This window comes from Gorilla gorilla, chromosome 4, assembly GCF_029281585.2.
Source record: "Gorilla gorilla gorilla isolate KB3781 chromosome 4, NHGRI_mGorGor1-v2.1_pri, whole genome shotgun sequence".
NCBI lineage: Eukaryota > Metazoa > Chordata > Mammalia > Primates > Hominidae > Gorilla > Gorilla gorilla.
In genome coordinates, this window is record NC_073228.2 from 94909652 (window position 1) to 94928466 (window position 18815).

The window sequence follows — 18815 nt, forward strand, 5'->3', positions numbered from 1 at the left end:
TGTGTGACTACTGTGCCTTGAATATGTATGACCAATTTGGAAAATGACTGGTTATTGGGATTTTACAAGCACTTTAATATGTTTAGACTCACAGAATTGCTCCTTCTTGCCATGCAGTGAATTTGAGGAGCCCATTGAAATTCTACTCACTGGAGCTACTGGAGGAGCGGTCCTTGGGCGCCACCTAGTGAGCAGAATCATAATAGCTAAGAGTGACTCTCCCTTTGGAGTTATAAGGTTTCTCAATCAAAGCAAAATTTCTATTCCTAATCCCAATTCCACAATGATTTTATCACTGGTGCTGGAGCGGACTGGAGGACTCTTGGGAGAGATTCAGGTAGATTTATGTTCCCCATGACTTTAAATATAATTTTTGATAGACTGAGTATGGTAGTGTGTTTTCTCATTCCCCAAGTATATTTATTTCTTTATTCACAATCAATCAATATTTATTAATTATCTTGTATGTGTACAGCAGCTTTTGAGCCAGATTAAGTACATAAAAATGTATAAGGCATACGTCTGTCCTCAGGGAACCTTGAGGGCTTGTTAGAAATGAAGTGAATGATTCTGATAAAATTCATTAATTCAACAAGTATTTGTTGAGTGCTTTCTGTGTGTCACACCCTGTTCTAGGTACTGAGAATATATTGAGGAACTAGATAGACCTCATCTCTGTTCTTACAGAGTTTTCATTTTATTAAGCAGAGTTGAGCAATAAACAACTAAAAATAAATTGATAACAGTAAGGGCTCTGCTTGTAAAATTGGGAGACACAATTGCGAGTGCTGTTGGTGAGGATGTGATATTTCAGCTGAAAGATGCATTATGAGAAAGAGGTTAGAAGGGTGAGCATTTGGGCAGAAGGAATAATAGCTTCTGCAGAGGCATAAGCTGGCATGTTTCAGGCATGGAGGGGTTCATGTGGTTGGGGCCTGGAGTTAAGGGGATAACAGCACAGGATAGACCAGAGGGCCCAATAGATGTTTGATCACACAGAACCTCCTAAGCCAGGTTAAAGATGTCCATTGCTCAACGAAATAAAAGAGGACACAAACAAATGGAAGAACATTCCATGCTCATGGATAGGAAGAATCAATATAGTGAAAATGGCCATACTGCCTAAGGTAATTTATAGATTAAATGCCATCCCCATCAAGCTACCAATGACTTTCTTCAAGGAATTGGAAAAAACTACTTTAAACTTCATATGGAACCAAAAAAGAGCCCACATTGCCAAGACAATCCTAAGCAAAAAGAACAAAGCTGGAGGCATCACACTACCTGACTTCAAACTATACTACAAGGCTACAGTAACCAAAACAGCGTGGTACTGGTACCAAAACAGATATATAGACCAATGGAACAGAACAGAGGCCTCAAAAATAACACCACACATCTACAACAACCTGACAAAAACAAGCAATGGGGAAAGGATTCCCTATTTAATAAATGGTGTTGGGAAAACTGGCTAGCCATATGTAGAAAGCCGAAACTGGATCCCTTCCTTACACCTTATACAAAAATTAATTCAAGATGGATTAAAGACTTAAATGTTAGACCTAAAACCATAAAAACCCTAGGAGAAAACCTAGGCAATACCATTCAGGATATAGGCGTGGGCAAGGACTTCATGTCTAAAGCACCAAAAGCAATGGCAACGAACGCCGAAATTGACAAATGAGATCTAATAAAACTAAAGAGCTTCTGCAAGGCAAAAGAGACTACCATCAGAGTGAACAGGCAACCTACAGAATGGGAGAAAATTTTTACAATCTACCCATCTGACAAATGGCTAATATCCAGAATCTACAAAGAACTCAAACAAATTTACAAGAGAAAAACAACCCCATCAAAAAGTGGGCAAAGGATATGAACAGACATTTCTCAAAAGAAGACATTTATGCAGCCAACAGACACCTGAAAAAATGCCATCATCCCTGGTCATCAGAGAAATGCAAATCAAAACCACAATGAGATACCATCTCACTCCAGTTAGAATGGCGATCATTAAAAAGTCAGGAAACAACAGATGCTGGAGAGGATGTGGAGAAATAGGAATGCTTTTACACTGTTGGTAGGAGTGTAAATGAGTTCAACCATTATGGAAGACAGTGTGGCGATTCCTCAAGGATCTAGAACTAGAAATACCATTTGACCCAGCCATCCCATTACTGGGTATATACCCAAAGGATTATAAATCATGCTGCTATAAAGACACATGCACACGTATTTTTATTGCGGCACTGTTCACAGTAGCAAAAACTTGGAACCAACCCAAATGTCCATCAATGATAGACTGGATTAAGAAAATGTGGCACATATGCACCATGGAATACTATGCAGCCATAAAAAGGATGAGTTCATGTCCTTTGTAGGGACATGGATGAAGCTGGAAACCATCATTCTCAGCAAACTAGCACAAGGATGGAAAACCAAGCACCGCATTTTCTCACTTATAGGTGGGAATTGAACAATGAAAACACTTGGACACAGGGCAGGGAACATCATACACTGGGGCCTGTTGGGGGGTAGGGGGCTAGGGGAGAGATAACATTAGGAGAAATACCTAATGTAAATGACGAGTTGATGGGTGCAGCAAACCAACATAGTACATGTATACCTATGTGTCAAACCTGCACGTCGTGCACATGTACCCTTGAACTTAAAGTATAATAATAAAAAAAAGATTTCATTCTAAGTGCAAATAGGATGCCATTAGAAAATCGTAAGCAAGAGAACAATGTCACCAGATTGTCTTTTAAAGCAGCTCATTTAAGTCTACTGCAAGGAAAATGGATTCAAGAAGCTGGTGGGGCAGCATAGGAGCAGGAAGGATGGCTAGGAGGCTATTTATTTCCCTCTACTGTCCACGTCAAAGCTGATGGTGGCTCAGACAAGGTGGTGGAAATAAAGATGGCGAGAAGTGGGTATACATTGATATTTGGAAGAAAAATTCATTGGGCTGGAAGTAGAGGCTGAGGGAAAGACAGGAATCAAGGATAACTCCTTGAATTTAAGTTTGAGCAGCTGGATAATTTGTAGGGTTGTTTACTAAGACGCAGAAGCTCAAGGAGAAATTAAGAGTTCTGTTTTGGGCGTGTTCTTCTGAGATACTACTGACATCCTAGGGGAGGGTGGTCACGTAGGCAGGGCAGCATGCGACTGTGTGTTGTGGGGTGGTCAGGGCTGCAGACGCAGGTCTGGAAGATGTTGACACATGGGGAGGTGTTTGAACACGTGGGGCCTAAGGGGCATATCTGGAAACGGGAAGGATATGGTGCTGAGTCCTGAGCTTCTACCATTTGGAGATCAGAGGAAGGAGAACCAGCAGAGAAGCTTGAGAAGTAAAGGAGGAGGAAAACTAGGAAAGCAGGTGGCACATAAGTATCACATAAGCCAAGATGACAGGACATGGTGTTTCAAGAAGGAAATAGTCAGCTGGAGGGCTGCTGATGAAAGATCAAGAAGCAAAAACAAGTGCCCAACGTTCTTTCTTTGTAGATTGTGTGAGAGGCATACCATTTCAAATCATAGAAATGTAGAAAACTTTGTTTCTTATAACAATGTATGAAGATTTCCGTGTCTTTTACACTAGGAGTATAAGTAGATTTAGCATTTTTGCATGGTCTACAGCGGAGTTTTTCCATGGTTTTGTTGTCTTATTTATATAGGTTTTGATTGGCACAGCCTGTGCACACAGCAGGACAGTATTGTACTTATATATTTTTAAAATGTTTATATTTCTCTAATACGTATTTTAATATAGATTTTTATATGTTTTTATCCTATATGATGACAAATTATTCATGAATACTATAGGTATGTAGTTTATATTTGCAAATATCTTTTTGTCTTTCTTTCTTTTCTTTTTTTTTTTGAGATGGAGTTTCGCTCTTTGTTGCCTAGGCTGGAGTGCAGTGGCGTAATCTTGGCTCACTGCAACCTCCGCCTCCCAGGTTCAAGCAATTCTCCTGTTTCAGCCCCGAGTAGCTGGAATTACAGGCACCTGCCACCACGCCCGGCTAATTTTTGTAATTTTAGTAGAGACGGGGTTTCACCATGTTGGCCAGGTTGGTCTCAAACTCCTGATCTCAGGTGATCTGCCCGCCTCAGCCTCCCAAAGTATTGGGATCACAGGCGTGAGCCACCACACCCAGCTGCAAATATCGTTATTTTTAACAAAACAAAAAAAAAAAAACAAGTTTATGAAACAGGAATTTGATGGAATTATCCTAGAATAATTTTCCTATATGTGTATATGTTTTCTTAATACTAGATACCCTGAAATAGTTCTTTGCTTAAAATTGATCTCTATTAAATAAATACCAAAACCAAAAACATCCCGCAGGTGAACTGGGAGACAGTAGGACCCAACTCTCAAGAAGCCTTACTGCCACAGAATAGAGACATTGCAGACCCAGTGAGCGGGTTGTTCTATTTTGGAGAAGGAGAAGGTGGAGTGAGAACCATAATTCTGACAATCTATCCTCATGAAGAAATTGAAGTTGAAGAGACATTCATTATTAAACTTCATCTTGTGAAAGGAGAAGCTAAATTAGACTCCAGAGCTAAAGATGTTACATTAACCGTATGTATGGCTTTATTTTTCTCACAAAATGTGGATTTAATGGATTTATCAGAAAATACATTTACATTTGTTGAAACTCTATAAGCTTGTGATAAATTGGAAATTATAAAACCAAATAAAATCATAATAATTCTGAAGGGTCAAACTTTTTGGTTTTCATGTCAGCTCATTGCATAGCCTGATTATTGGTAATATTTTTTTAAAAAACATTTTAATATATGATACTTATTTTACAAGCTTGGAGAAAATTTGGTGTTTTTGGAATATTTGACAGTTTTAGAGCAGAGGTATTTGTTATAGCATACCAAACATTGGATATCTTTGTCTTCAGGGAATGTAAAAATTATTAACTAGTTATATTCCAGATAGTTTGAAGGAAAAAATGGTACTTGTTTAGTTAAGGCAAAAAGTGCTGGGACCAAGACTACTGAAAATAATGCAGAGGGATGACCCATTTTTTTGAAGTTTGTAAAATACTCTTATTTGAGATCTATATCAGTCAGAGTTTTCCTGAGAAACAAAACCAATAGGACAGACATGCACACAGACACAGACACACACAAACACACACACACACACACACACACACACACACACACACACACACAGCGGGGTGGAGGGAGAGAGAGAGATTTGAAGGAACAGACTCACATGATTGTGAGGGCTGGCAAGTCCAAAATCCATGAAATAAGCTGGCAGGAAGGAAGCTCAGGAAAGAGTTGAAGTTGCAGTTTTGTGGAGCAGAGCAGTTCAGTAAGCTAAAAACTCAAGCAGGATTCCTAAGTTACAGTCTTGAGGCAGAATTCCTTTTTCTCCAGGAAACCTCAGTTTTTGCTCTTAAGGCCTTCAGTTGTTTAGATGAGGCTCATTCACATTCTTGAGGGTGATCTCCTTTATGTACAGTCAGCTGATTGTAAGTATTCATCATATCTCCAAAATACCTTCACAGTGACATATAGATGAGCGTTTGACCAAACAACTGGGCACTGTATTCTTGGCAAGCTGATACACAAAATTAGTCCTCACAGGGCCTGTTTGCTTCACTCCGTGTATATCATAGCTAGTAGGAAGAATTTAGCTAAAATTAACTGATTAAATGTAGTAAATATGAGATGAATAAAGCGAAATTCAGGCATCAAATTACTATTCTCTTGGGATTCTACAAATGAGAGTTTTCTGGATTCTTATTCCCATCATCTTTGGGGAATAAGAACCTACTTGTTTTAGGTAACAGTCAATGTGATAAAGAAGTTTTCAAAAATTAGGTAGCTAAGTAGAGTATATTCAAGTGTCATTTTTATGTTTCTTTCATTTCCTCAGCTTCTCTGTTTGTTAATATGTTGGATACTATAATTTCATCCCTATTGTTTTATAAATTGTTTTCTCTGCTCTCTGTTTGTATTTTTTAGATACAAAAGTTTGGTGACCCAAATGGAGTTGTTCAGTTTGCTCCTGAGACTTTGTCTAAGAAGACTTATTCAGAGCCTCTGGCTCTGGAAGGGCCCCTGCTCATTACCTTCTTTGTCAGAAGAGTCAAGGGCACCTTTGGAGAGATTATGGTATTATTTTTCATTTGATTTTTCAAAGTACCAGTTTGCCTAACAAATGTGGTTAAGAGGGACAGAGAAACTGCATGTTCTAGTTAATTAAAGTTTTTGATAAACTAAAGTTACGTGAGTTTTCAGAGAAACAGAGGCTTTATTTAAACATCTTTGGGCTCTCTCATCAGCATCAACCTCTAGCTATCTCTCTAAATTAAAATTGGTTACAGTTAGTTCAGAAAGATTTTCCTCACACTTAATCATAAAGAACCAAATGATTTTACATTTTATTGTTTGCTATAACGTGAAGGCTTTCCTACTTAAGCCTCTCAATGATTTGTGTAAATTCTCCAGGGCCTTATTTCTCATTAGAATTTTTCCATTTAGCAACTGTTTTTTAAGAGGTTGTCTTTGCATGTATATTTATATAGAATGTTTGGGGATGCCCTTGTAAGTTTTCATGATATTTGATTAACAGATCAAGGTAATTTGTTTGCAGGGAAAACATATTTTGTGAAATTTCTCTATACACTGACCTCTCTTTCTGTGTTGGATATTAACTGGTACTTCTTCAGTTGACACTTCATAGTTTCGAGGCCAGCAATTCTTGGAAAATAATGATTGATTTTTTATATCTCATAGATAGTCCTTTTTTATTAAAAACAAACAAAAATTCTGATTTGAATTGTCAAATTATCTACTTTTTACCTTGAAATACTGTGTGTGGTGTACTACTAAAGTTATTTGTGGAACTGGAATTTTTAAGGTAGCTTGCTTCTCTGTGTCCCTTCAAACTGTGCTATATTTTAGAAGCAGGTAAAATAATGAGATTTTGTAATCTTGTCCTGCAAATAGCATTCAGCAGCCTGAAAGAGTCAGTATACTTTCCAAGCTAACATATACTTAGAGAGTTTGGCTTTGAATATAGTGATGCACAATTATATATTTTTTTGTATATTATAGAGAAAAACATAATTTAAGGGAATTTGGTGCAATATACTGAAATATATAACTTTGTTGAGTTTTTTCTTTTATTTTAGGTTTACTGGGAATTAAGTAGTGAGTTTGACATTACTGAAGACTTTCTTTCCACCAGTGGATTTTTCACCATTGCTGATGGAGAGAGTGAAGCTAGCTTTGATGTTCATTTGCTACCAGATGAGGTACCTGAGATAGAGGAAGATTATGTGATCCAGCTTGTTTCTGTAGAGGGAGGAGCCGAACTGGATCTGGAGAAAAGTATCACATGGTTCTCTGTTTATGCAAATGATGACCCACATGGAGTATTTGCCCTGTATTCGGATCGCCAGTCAATACTTATTGGGCAGAACCTTATTAGATCCATCCAGATTAACATAACCCGGCTTGCTGGAACATTTGGAGATGTGGCTGTTGGGCTTCGAATATCATCGGATCATAAAGAACAGCCGATTGTTACCGAAAATGCAGAGAGGCAGCTGGTGGTCAAAGATGGTGCCACATATAAAGTGGACGTGGTGCCAATAAAGAATCAGGTTTGTGGCATTTCTTCAGTTTCCTGATCATTCCAATAAAACTCTTTCAGGAGTGCCCATGCTTACCTCATAATCAGTTTGAAATCTTATTCAGGTATTTAAATGGAACCACAAAAAAATGCCCTTGAAAATGTTTAGTAACTACTGGATAATACATTTGCAGATTATAATAAGTATATTACTATTTGGATGGAGATAATAGATTTTTGTGTAGAGAGTAACAGACACTTATTTAATACTTACAAAGTTCTAGGAAATGTTTCCAGTGGTGTGTATATACGCCTGCACACCCATGGACATGTGTATGCACACTCACACACACTGATACTTGTCAAAGGGGAGAAATTTGTAGGCTTCTTTGTGCTTCTAGCAAAGAGTAGTGCAATGAAATAGATTACATGAAGAGGATTTGTGAATACAGAGACTGGTAACTGCTTCTCTTTTTGAAAAGTTGAAATGTAGGAAATTGGCTATGATATTCTCTAATGGTAATGAGGAGAAATCATAGCAGGCTGCTCTGCCAAGATCTGGGGTGGGTGATCAGAATGCATGGATGTCCTGTGGCTTAAGCAGACAGCCCAGCAGTCTTTCTCAGTCTGAACCACAGAAAGTGATTGAGTGACTGTTTTTTTAATTCCTCCCAAGGATGGTGCATGTCATATCATCCTCTGTGCATGCATTATGGCATTCATTGCCACTGGATGCATTATGGCATTGGGATTAATTATCTCATGGGCAAGAAAGGCTGTCCAAGAAGTAGACAGATTGGCGCCATCTTGAGAAAAACTTGCAGGGTGAATTGTGTAGCTAGGAGAGAATGAAAAAGGAGAATATATTCTCTCTGTCGAGGAATGGTGAAGAGGGGAATTCTGAAGCCTTTGGGAACACCCAAATCAACTCCATGAAGGCTTGAGCATTTGGGTGCTGCTTTCATGGAGGTGTGGTGTTTAGCCAGTGTCAGCTTAGTTTCATATAAACTTGTGATTCATAGAAAATAGGCTATCATTTCCGGATAAGCAACAAGCCTGTTACACTAATCCATACTCACAGTGCTACCTTTTGATGTGTTGTGTACCCGAGCCTTTTGTAGTTGCTTAATAAAGAAAACAAATGGGGTCTTCTTAGTGAGACATGGGTTTCATAGCTATTCCTACATTCCTGTACAATATTTCCTCAGTTAATGCCACAGGTTCTTGGAAACTGCAGCTTTAAGTGAAATGATGTACAATGTAAACAATTTTACCGTAAGCTAATTGATATAAACAATAGTTAAGTTCCTACAGCATATTTCTGGTCACAAAAACAGCGCCAGACTTATACTAAATATCACCTACTTTGAAATTAAACGTTGAAATAAATGTGAGCTATACCTGCATTTGAGAAAGAGTAATAAAAACAAAATAATTATTCACCCTATTTTTCCAGTTCAAGGTTGTAGGTTGCCAGAGCCTTCCATGGTAGCTCAGGGCTCAAGGCAGGGATCAACCCTGGACAGGACTCCATCCCATCGCAGGGCACAGTCACACTCACACCCACACTCACTCAGACTGGAATCATTGACACATGCTGATTCAGCCTCACGTGCACATCTTTGGAATGTGGGGGAGACTGGAACACTTGGAGAGACCCACGCAGATATGGGGAGAATGTGCAGACTCCACACGGACAGTGGCCCTGGCTGGCAATTGATTTTTTTCTCATCAACATTATATGAAACAGCATTGAGTGAAACCATGTGATTTGAAGACCTGTTGTAGTTCCTTGGGAAACTGACTCAATGTCATGACCTTACTTTATCAATTTCTAACCTGCATTTCCTGTATCCGACAGCTCTCAAGGCTAAACAGTACAAAAATGGAAAAAGAAGTGGATTAAGTTAACCAGAGTATCATTGTATCAAGTCTCACTTACAAATTAGAAAAAGTTTAAAAAATACAGTATGCCTAAATTGTGTAACTTGAAACATTTTCCCATGTATTCATAGCATTACATTCTGAACATATTCAATTTATAAGCTGCTAAAGAACACTAGGGGGCAATCCTTTAACTTTTCTAGAAATAGCTGGTATCATTTTATAGTAAGTTTTCATTTGACAATAAGGCAGGCCAAAGAGAAGATTAGATATTCTATTGTTTTACTAAGCAACGTGTATAGTACAAAATTGCTCTCAGGCATAAGAAAACCAAAATATGTGATGTATATTACATGGACTAACACCCTTGATCTGCCTAGTTGTTAGATTGTTTTTCACGGTACCTGGAACATTTTGAAGCATGTGGTAGTCCACTTTTCATTTCATTTGAAAGCTTAGCATTGCAGTTCATAAAAATACTTAGCTTTCCTAATATGATAAATGAATTATCATTTATGAATTTCTTAATATTGTCTTTGAACCCATTTTAATTATTTTTATGATTTCTGTTTTCATAAAGAGTAACAAAAGTTTACTAGTTTATGCATGCATAAAAACCCTCTTTTTTGCTCACTTTAATACCTCTTTTTAACCTATTTCAAGTTGCACAGCTTCCTTCTCTCTGGCACATTCCAGGACTGTGGTGTAAGACTGCACATAGATTTTCAGGTGTTGGTGAGTTAGTCTTCCAAGGAACTGTTTGGGGAAAGGTGTGACATGCACTTAAACCAAAGACAAGATTTTTTTCAATGGTTCCTTTCTTCCCTCTCACCCGGTATATAACCCATTGCTCTTTGAAGATTGGGATATTAGTTACAAGAGTTTACATCCTGTCCTCCCTCTTCTACCTTCTTGGATAAAAGTTGAGACTTTGGACAGGTAAGCCACAGAGAAGGACCCCAGGGCCATGATGTATCTAACCCTCTGTGCTGTGGCTTCTAACCTGCAAGTGGGTCTTTTAACAGGGTAGGTTTCCATTAGGCTCTAAGAACAAAAGAGTCTTGTTGTAGGTTTAACACCAGAACCTTGGAGTGTCAACTGTTAGCACCTGGTAAGTTGTTAACACCTGGTTAACAACTGGCTTTTTTTAATGAGGCACAGACTGACAATAAGAATCATTGACCTGCTAAAGAAACAAGTCTAGGCTTGAAATACTTTTTCAGAATGCAAGAGGAATTTTATATTTGTGGCTAGGTCATTTATTGAGCACTTATTATATGCCAATCACTGTGAGAAGCTCAGCAGATACGAAGATGACTGAGAAACAATTCCTGGTGCCATGTTGCTTCCTGTCTAGTGTATGAACAGCCAGTTATAAGAGCATGTGGATAAATAGTGTTGGCATGTGCACAGGATGTTATGGTACCATAAATCGTTTCTGTTTGTGCCCAATGCCATCAAGAACAATAGGCAGGAATTGCTGGCAAGATGGCTGAATAGGACAGCTCCGGTCTGCAGCTCCCAGTGAGATCGACGCAGAAGGCAGGTGATTTCTGCATTTCCAACTTAGGTACCCGGTTCATCTCACTGGGACTGGTTGGACAGTGGGTGCAGTCCATGGAGGGCAAGCCGAAGCAGGGTAGGGTGACGCCTCACCTGGGAAGCACAAGGGGTTGGGGAATTTTCGCCCCTACCCAAGGGAAGCCATGAGGGACTGAGCCTGAAGAACCATGCATTTTGGCCCAGATACTGTGCTTTCCCCATAGTCGTCACAACCTACACAGACAGGAGACTCCCTCTGGTGCCTACACCACCAGGGCCCTGGGTTTCAAGTGCAAAACTGGGCAGCTGTTTGGGCAGACACCGATCTAGCTGCAGAAGTTTTTTTTTTTTTTTTTCCTTACCTCAGTGGTGCCTGGAATGCCAGCGAGACAGAACCGTTCACTCCCCTGGAGAGGGGGCTGAAGCCAGGGAGCCAAGTGGTCTTGCTCAGCAGGTCCCACCCCCAAGGAGCCCAGCAAACTAAGATCTACTGGTTTGAAATTCTCGCTGCCAGGACAGCAGCAGTCTGAGATTGACCTGGGACGCTCCAGCTTGGTTGGGGGAGGAGCATCCACCATGGCTGAGGCTTGAGTAGGTGGTTTTACCCTCACAGCGTAAACAAAGGCAACAGAAAGTTCGAACTGGGCTGAGCCCACCACAGCGCAGCAAGGCTGCTGTGGTCAGACTGCCAGATTTCTCCTCTCTGGGCAGGGCATCTCTGAAAAAAAGGCAGCAGCCCCAGTCAGGGACTTATAGAGAAAACCCCCATCTCCCTGGCACAGAGCACCTGGGGGAAGGGGCGGCTGAAGGAGCAGCTTCAGCAGACTTAAACTTCCCTGCCTGACGGCTCTGAAGAGAGCAGTGGATCTCCCAGCACAGCGTTCGAGCTCTACTAAGGGTCAGACTGCCTCCTCAAGTGGGTCCCTGACCCCCGTGTATCCTGACTGGGAGACACCTCCCAGTACAGGCTGACAGACAACTCATACAGGAGAGCTCTGGCTGGCATCTGGCAGGTGCCCTGCTGGGTCGAAGCTTCCAGAGGAAAGAACCGGCAGCAATCTTTGCTGTTCTGCAGCCTCTGCTGGTGATATCCAGGCAAACAGGGTCTGGAGTGGACCTCCAGCAAACTCCAGCAGACCTGCAGCAGAGGGACCTGACTGTTAGAAGGAAAACTAACAGAAAGGAGCAGCACATCCACTCAGAGACCTCATCCAAAGGTCACCAACATCAAAGACCAAAGGTAGATAAATCCACAAAGAGGGGGAGAAACCAGAGCAAAAATGCTGAAAATTCCAAAAACCAGAACGCTGCTTCTCCTCCAAAGGATCACAACTCCTTGCTAGCAAGGGAACAAAACTGCACAGAGAATGAGTTTGACGATTGACAGAAGTAAGCTTCAGAAGGTGGATAATTATAAACTCCTCCGAGCTAAGGGAGCATATTCTAACCCAATGCAAGGAAGCTAAGAACCTTGAAAAAAGGTTAGATGAATTGCTAACTAGAATAACCAGTTTAGAGAAGAACATAAATGACCTAATGGAGCTGAAAAACACAGCACAAGAACTTCATGAAGCATACACAAGTATCAATAGCTGAATCAATCAAGCAGAAGAAATGATATGATAGATTGAAGATCAGCTTAATAAAATAAAGCAAGAAGATGAGATTAGAGAAAAAAAATAAAAAGGAATGAACAAAGCCTCCAAGAAATATGGGACTATGTGAAAAGACCAAATCTACGTTTGATTGGTGTACCTGAAAGTGATGGGGAGAATGGAACCAAGTTGGAAAACACTCTGCAGGATATTATCCAGGAGAGCTTCCCCAACCTAGCAAGACTGGCCAACATTCAAATTCAGGAAACACAGAGAACACCAAAAAGATACCCCTTGAGAAGAGCAACCTTAAGACACATAATTATCAGATTCACCAAGGTTGAGATAAGGAAAAAATGTTAAGGGCAGCCAGAGAGAAAGGTTGGGTTACCCACAAAGGGAAGCCCATCAGACAAACAGCAGATCTCTCGGCACAAACCCTACAAGCCAGAAGAGAGTGGGGGCCAATATTCAACATTCTTAAAGAAAAGAATTTTCAACCCGGAATTTCATATCCAGCCAAACTAAGCTTCATAAGTGAAGGAGAAATAAAATCCTTTACAGACAAGCAAATGCTGAGAGATTTTGTCACCACCAGGCCTGCCTTATAAGAGCTCCTGAAGGAAGCACTAAGCATGGAAAGTAAAACCGGTACCAGCCACTGCAAAAACATACCAAATTATAAAGACCATCAACACTATGAAGAAGCTGCACCAACTAATGGGCAAAATAACCAGCTGGCATCATAATGACATGATCAAATTCACACATAACAATACTAACATTAAATGTAAATGGGCTAAATGTCCCAATTAAAAGACACAGACTGCCAAATTAGATAAAGAGTCAAGACCCATCTTCAGGAGACCCATCTCACGTGCAGAGACACACATAGGCTCAATATAAAGGGATGGAGGAATATTTACCAAGCAAATATAAAGCAAAAAAAAAAAAAAAAAAGAAGCAGGAGTTGCAATCCTAATCTCTGATGAAACAGACTTTAAACCAACAAAGATCAGAAGAGACAAAGAAGGCTAGTACATAATGGTAAAGGGATCAGTGCATCAGGAAGAGCTAACTGTCTTAAATATATATGCACCCAATACAGGAGCACCCAGATTCAAAAAGCAAGTTCTTAGAGACCTACAAAGAGACTTAGACTCCCACACAATAATAATGAGAGACTTTAACACCCCACTGTCAATATTAGATCAATGAGACAGAAAATTAACAAGGATATTCAGGACTTGAACTCAGCTCTGGACCAAGTGGACCTAAGAGACATCTACAGGTATCTCCACCCCAAATCAACGGAATATATCTTCTTCTCAGCACCTCGTCGCACTTATTCTAAAATTGACCACATAATTGGAAGTAAAACACGCCTCAGCAAATGTGAAAGAATGGAAATAATAACAGTCTTTCAGAGCACAGTGCAATCAAATTAGAACTCAGGATTGGGAAACTCACTCAAAACTGGGTAAATAACAAAATGAAGGCAGAAATAAAGATATTCTTTGAAACCAATGAGAACAAAGACACAATGTACCAGAATCTCTGGGACACAGCTAACACAGTGTTGAGAGGGAAATTTATAGCATTAAATGCCCACAAGAGAAAGCAGGAAAGATCTAAAATCGACACCCTAACATCAAAATTAAAAGAACTAGAGTAGCAAGAGCAAATTCAAAAGCTAGCAGAAGACAAGAAATAGCTAAGATCAGAGCAGAACTGAAGGAGATAGAGATATGAAAAATGCTTCAAAAAATCAATGAACCCAGGAGCTGATTTTTTGAAAAGATCAATAAAATAGATTGACTGCTAGCCAGACTAATGAAGAAGAAAAGAGAGAAGAATCAAATAGACACAATAAAAAATGATATAGGGGATATCACCACTGATCCCACAGAAATACAAACTACCATCAGAGAATACTATAAACACCTCTATGCAAATAAACTAGAAAATCTAGAAGAAATGGATAAATTCCTGGACACATACACCCTCCCAAGACTACACCAGGAAGAAGTCGAATCCCTGAATAGACCAAATAACAAGTTCTGGAATTGAGGTAGTAATTAATAGCCTACCAACCAAAAAAATCCAGGCCAAGATGGATACACCGCCGAATTCTACCAGAGGTACAAAGAGGAGCTGGTACCCTACCTTCTGAAATGATTCCAAACAAAAGAAAAAGAGGGAATCCTCCTTGACTCATTTCATGAGGCCAGCATCATTCTGATACCAAAACCTGACAGAGACACAACAAAAAAAGAAAATTTCAGGGCAATATCTGTGATGAACATCGATGAGAAAATTGTCAATAAAATACTGGCAAACCAAATCCAGCCGCACATCAAAAAGCTTATCTACCATGATCAAGTCGGCTTCAAACCTGGGATGCAAGGCTGGTTCAACATATGCAAATCATTAAAAGTAATCCATCACGGAAACAGAAGCAATGACGAAAACCACATGATTATCTCAATAGATGCAGAAAAGGCCTTTGACAAAATTCAGCAGTGCTTCATGCTAAAAACTCTCAATAAACTAGGTATTGATGGAATGTATCTCAAAATAATAAGAGCTATTTATGACAAACCCACAACCAATATCATACTGAATGGGCAATAACTAGAAGCATTCCCTTTGAAAACTGGCACAAGACAAGGATGCCCTCTGTCACCACCCCTATTTAACATAGTATTGGAAGTTCTGGCCAGGGCAATCAGACAAGAGAAAGGAGTAAAGGATATTCAAATAGGAAAGGAGGAAGTCACATTATCTCTGTTTGCAGATGACATGATTGTATATTTAGAAAACCCCATCATCTCAGCCCCAGATCTCCTTAAGCTGATAAGCAACTTCGGCAAAGTCTCAGGATACAAAATCAATGTACAAAAATCACAAGTACTCTTATACACCAATAACAAACAGAGAGCCAGATCACGAGTGAACGCCCGTTCACAATTGCTACTAAGAGAATAAAATACCTAGGAATCAAATTTACAAGGGATGTGAAGGACCTTTTCAAGGACAACCACAAACCACTGCTCAAGGGAATAAGAGAGGACACAAACAAATGGAAAAGCATTCCATGCTCATGGATAGGAAGAATTAATATCATTAAAATGGCCATACTGCCCAAAGTAATTTATAGATTCAGTGCTATCCCCATCAAGCTACCATTGACTTTCTTCAAGGAATTGGAAAAAACTACCTTAAACTTCATATGGAACCAAAAAAGAGCCCGCATTGCCAAGACAATCCTAAGCAGAAAGAACAAAGCTAGAGGCATCACACTACCTTACTTCAAACTACACTACAAGCCTACAGTAATCAAAACAGCATGGTAGTGGTACCAAAACAGATATATAGACCAATGGAACAGAACAGAGGCCTCAGAAATACACCACACATCTACAACCATCTGATCTTTGACAAACCTGAGAAAAACAAGCAATGGGGAAAGGATTCCCTATTTAATCAATGCTGTTGGGAAAACTGGCTAGCCATATGCAGAAAACTGAAACTCGACCCCTTCCTTATACCTTATACAAAAATTAACTCAAGATGGATTAAAGACTTAAAAGTAAGACCCAAAACCATAAAAATCCTAGAAGAAAACCTAGGAAATACCATTTAGGACATAGGTATGGGCAAAGACTTCATGTCTGAAACACCAAAAGCAATGGTAACGGAAGCCAAAATTGACAAATGGGATCTAATTAAACTAAAGAGCTTCTGCACAGCAAAAGAAACTATCATCAGAATGAACAGGCAACCTACAGAATGGGAGAAAATTTTTGCAATCTATCCATCTGACAAAGGGCTAATATCCAGAATCTACAAAGAACTTAAACAAATTTACAAGAAAAAAAACAAGCCCATCAAAAAATGGGCAGAGGATATGAACAGACACTTCTCAAAAGAACACATTTATGCAGCCAACAAACATATGAAAAAATGCTCATTATCACTGGTCATTAGAGAAATGCAAATCAGAACCACAATGAGATACCATCTCACACCAGTTAGAATGGCGATCATTAAAAACAACAGATGCTGGAGAGGATGTGGAGAAATAGGAATGCTTTTACACTGTTGGTGGGAGTGTACATTAGTTCAACCACTGTGGAAGACAGTGTGACGATTCCTCAAGGATCTAGGACTAGAAATACCATTTGACCCAGCAATCCCATTATTGGGCATATACCCAAAGGATTATAAATCATTCTACTGTAAATACACATGCACACATATGTTTATTGTGGAACTATTCACAATAGCAAAGGCTTGGCACCAACCCAAATGTCCATCAGTGATAGACTAGATAAAGAAAATGTGACACATACACCATGGAATACTATACAGCCATAAAAATGGATGAGTTCATGTCCTTTGCAGGGTCATGGATGAAGCTGGAAACCGTCATTCTCAGCAAACTAACACAAGAACAGAAAACCAGGCACCACATGTTCTCACTCATAAGTGGTAGTTGAACAATGAGAACACATGGACACAGAGAGGGGAACATCACACACTGGGGCCTGTTGGGGGTGGGCACTAGGGGAGGGGTAGCATTAGGAGAAATACCTAATATAGGTGACGGGTTGATGGGTGCAGCAAACCACCATGGCACGTGTATACCTATGTAACAAAACTGCATATTCTGCACATGTACCCCAGAACTTAAAATATAATAATAATAAAAATAAAGAAAGAATGATAGGCAATATAGAAAATGGTATTGGTGATGCAGTCTTGGATTACGGAAATGGAAGAGCGTATTGAGAACATGATCAACTTCTAAAAACTTTCAAGTTCATTTTTAAATTAATCTAACCTCTTTTCTTCTGTAGGTGAACCAGCTTTTCCTCAAATCTGCTCTAACTCATGTTCCATTTTAGCATTTAATTACTGCTCCCTGGGGATCTGCCACATCATACAAGTCTGTGTGTACCGGATGGGCCCATGAGCAGAGGAGCTAGGCGGGAAGGCACAAGTGACCTGGTGCTTTAACCTGACACCTGGCTATTCACTCTTAGGAAAATAAAGATAAAGAAAAATCATTAGCTGCCCAGCCAGTGACTTTCATGAGGGAGGGGTACACTCTTATAGGAGAGGTAGGATATACATGATTAAAATTTTTCTGTGATTTATTTTTTTTTTTTTAGCACTTGACCCATGATTCATGTTCAGTGAATGTCATTTTGAATGAACAAAACACCTGTTACCCTCATGTTGCCCAATATTCGAAACCACCACGGTATATATTTTGCAAATTTGAGGATGTATTGTCTAAATTCATTATATTTAAAAGAAGAGACTTTACAGAAATGGTTGATTTTTACATTCAATCAAGATATGCAAAGTTTTTGGGAATATTCCAGGTTGTGAGATAACTTGGGGGTTATTACCAAGACCAACGTTTCTATGGGAAAATGTGCTGTAAGTTTCAAAAATAACTTTTTGCATAACATCAATACATAAATTCCAGATTCCCCCTATTTTGTTGGATTCTAAAATTTTGAAAATATGTAACACATAGGATTAATTTTTATTTATCCAACATATTCAAATAATCAGTACACTGAAATTATTCATTTTGAGTAAATATGATGAATTATTAGTATTCAATGAGGAGGAGGAAGTTATTCAATGAGGAGGAGGAAAGTGAGTTTTGCCAAGTTTATAGGAGCTGACACTTTCGCCAGAGTGCCCCTTCCGTTTTCTTGATACTTGATTCTATCATGAACACTGCCTGTGTGGCTACTGTCATTGATGAAGCCATTTGGGCACATGTGAAAAATTTGAAAATTTGTGTTTTTTTTGTTTAGTTTTGTTGTTCTTTTTTGGGGGAGAAGGGGAGATGGAGTCTTGCCCTGTTGCCAGGCTGGAGTGCAGTGGCACAATCTCAGCTCACTGCAACCTCTGCCTCCTGGGTTCAAATGATTCTCCTGCCTCAGCCTCCCAAGTAGCTGGGACCACAGGTTTGCACCACCAAGCCCAGCTAATTTTTATTTTTATTTTTTATTTTTTATTAGTAGAGACAGGGTTTCACCATGTTGGCCACGCTGGTCTTGAACTCTTGGCCTCAAATGATCCACCCGCCTGGGCCTCCCAAAGTGCTGGGATTACAGGTGTGGGCCACTGTGCCCAGCCAATTTGTAGTTTTT

General features: G+C 39.5%; 1 protein-coding gene across 7 annotated transcripts in view; it reads left to right on the plus strand.

Moving 5' to 3' along the window:
- ADGRV1 (adhesion G protein-coupled receptor V1) overlaps positions 1-18815 on the plus strand; it is a 596887-nt gene that overhangs the window by 222177 nt on the left and 355895 nt on the right. For all 7 annotated transcript variants that reach the window (XM_055387526.2, XM_055387529.2, XM_055387534.2 and 4 more), the window contains 4 exons: positions 118-337; positions 4352-4591; positions 6001-6150; positions 7173-7646. In XM_055387526.2, the coding sequence (XP_055243501.2) occupies positions 118-337; positions 4352-4591; positions 6001-6150; positions 7173-7646 (1084 nt within the window). The remainder of the gene's footprint in view (positions 1-117; positions 338-4351; positions 4592-6000; positions 6151-7172; positions 7647-18815) is intronic.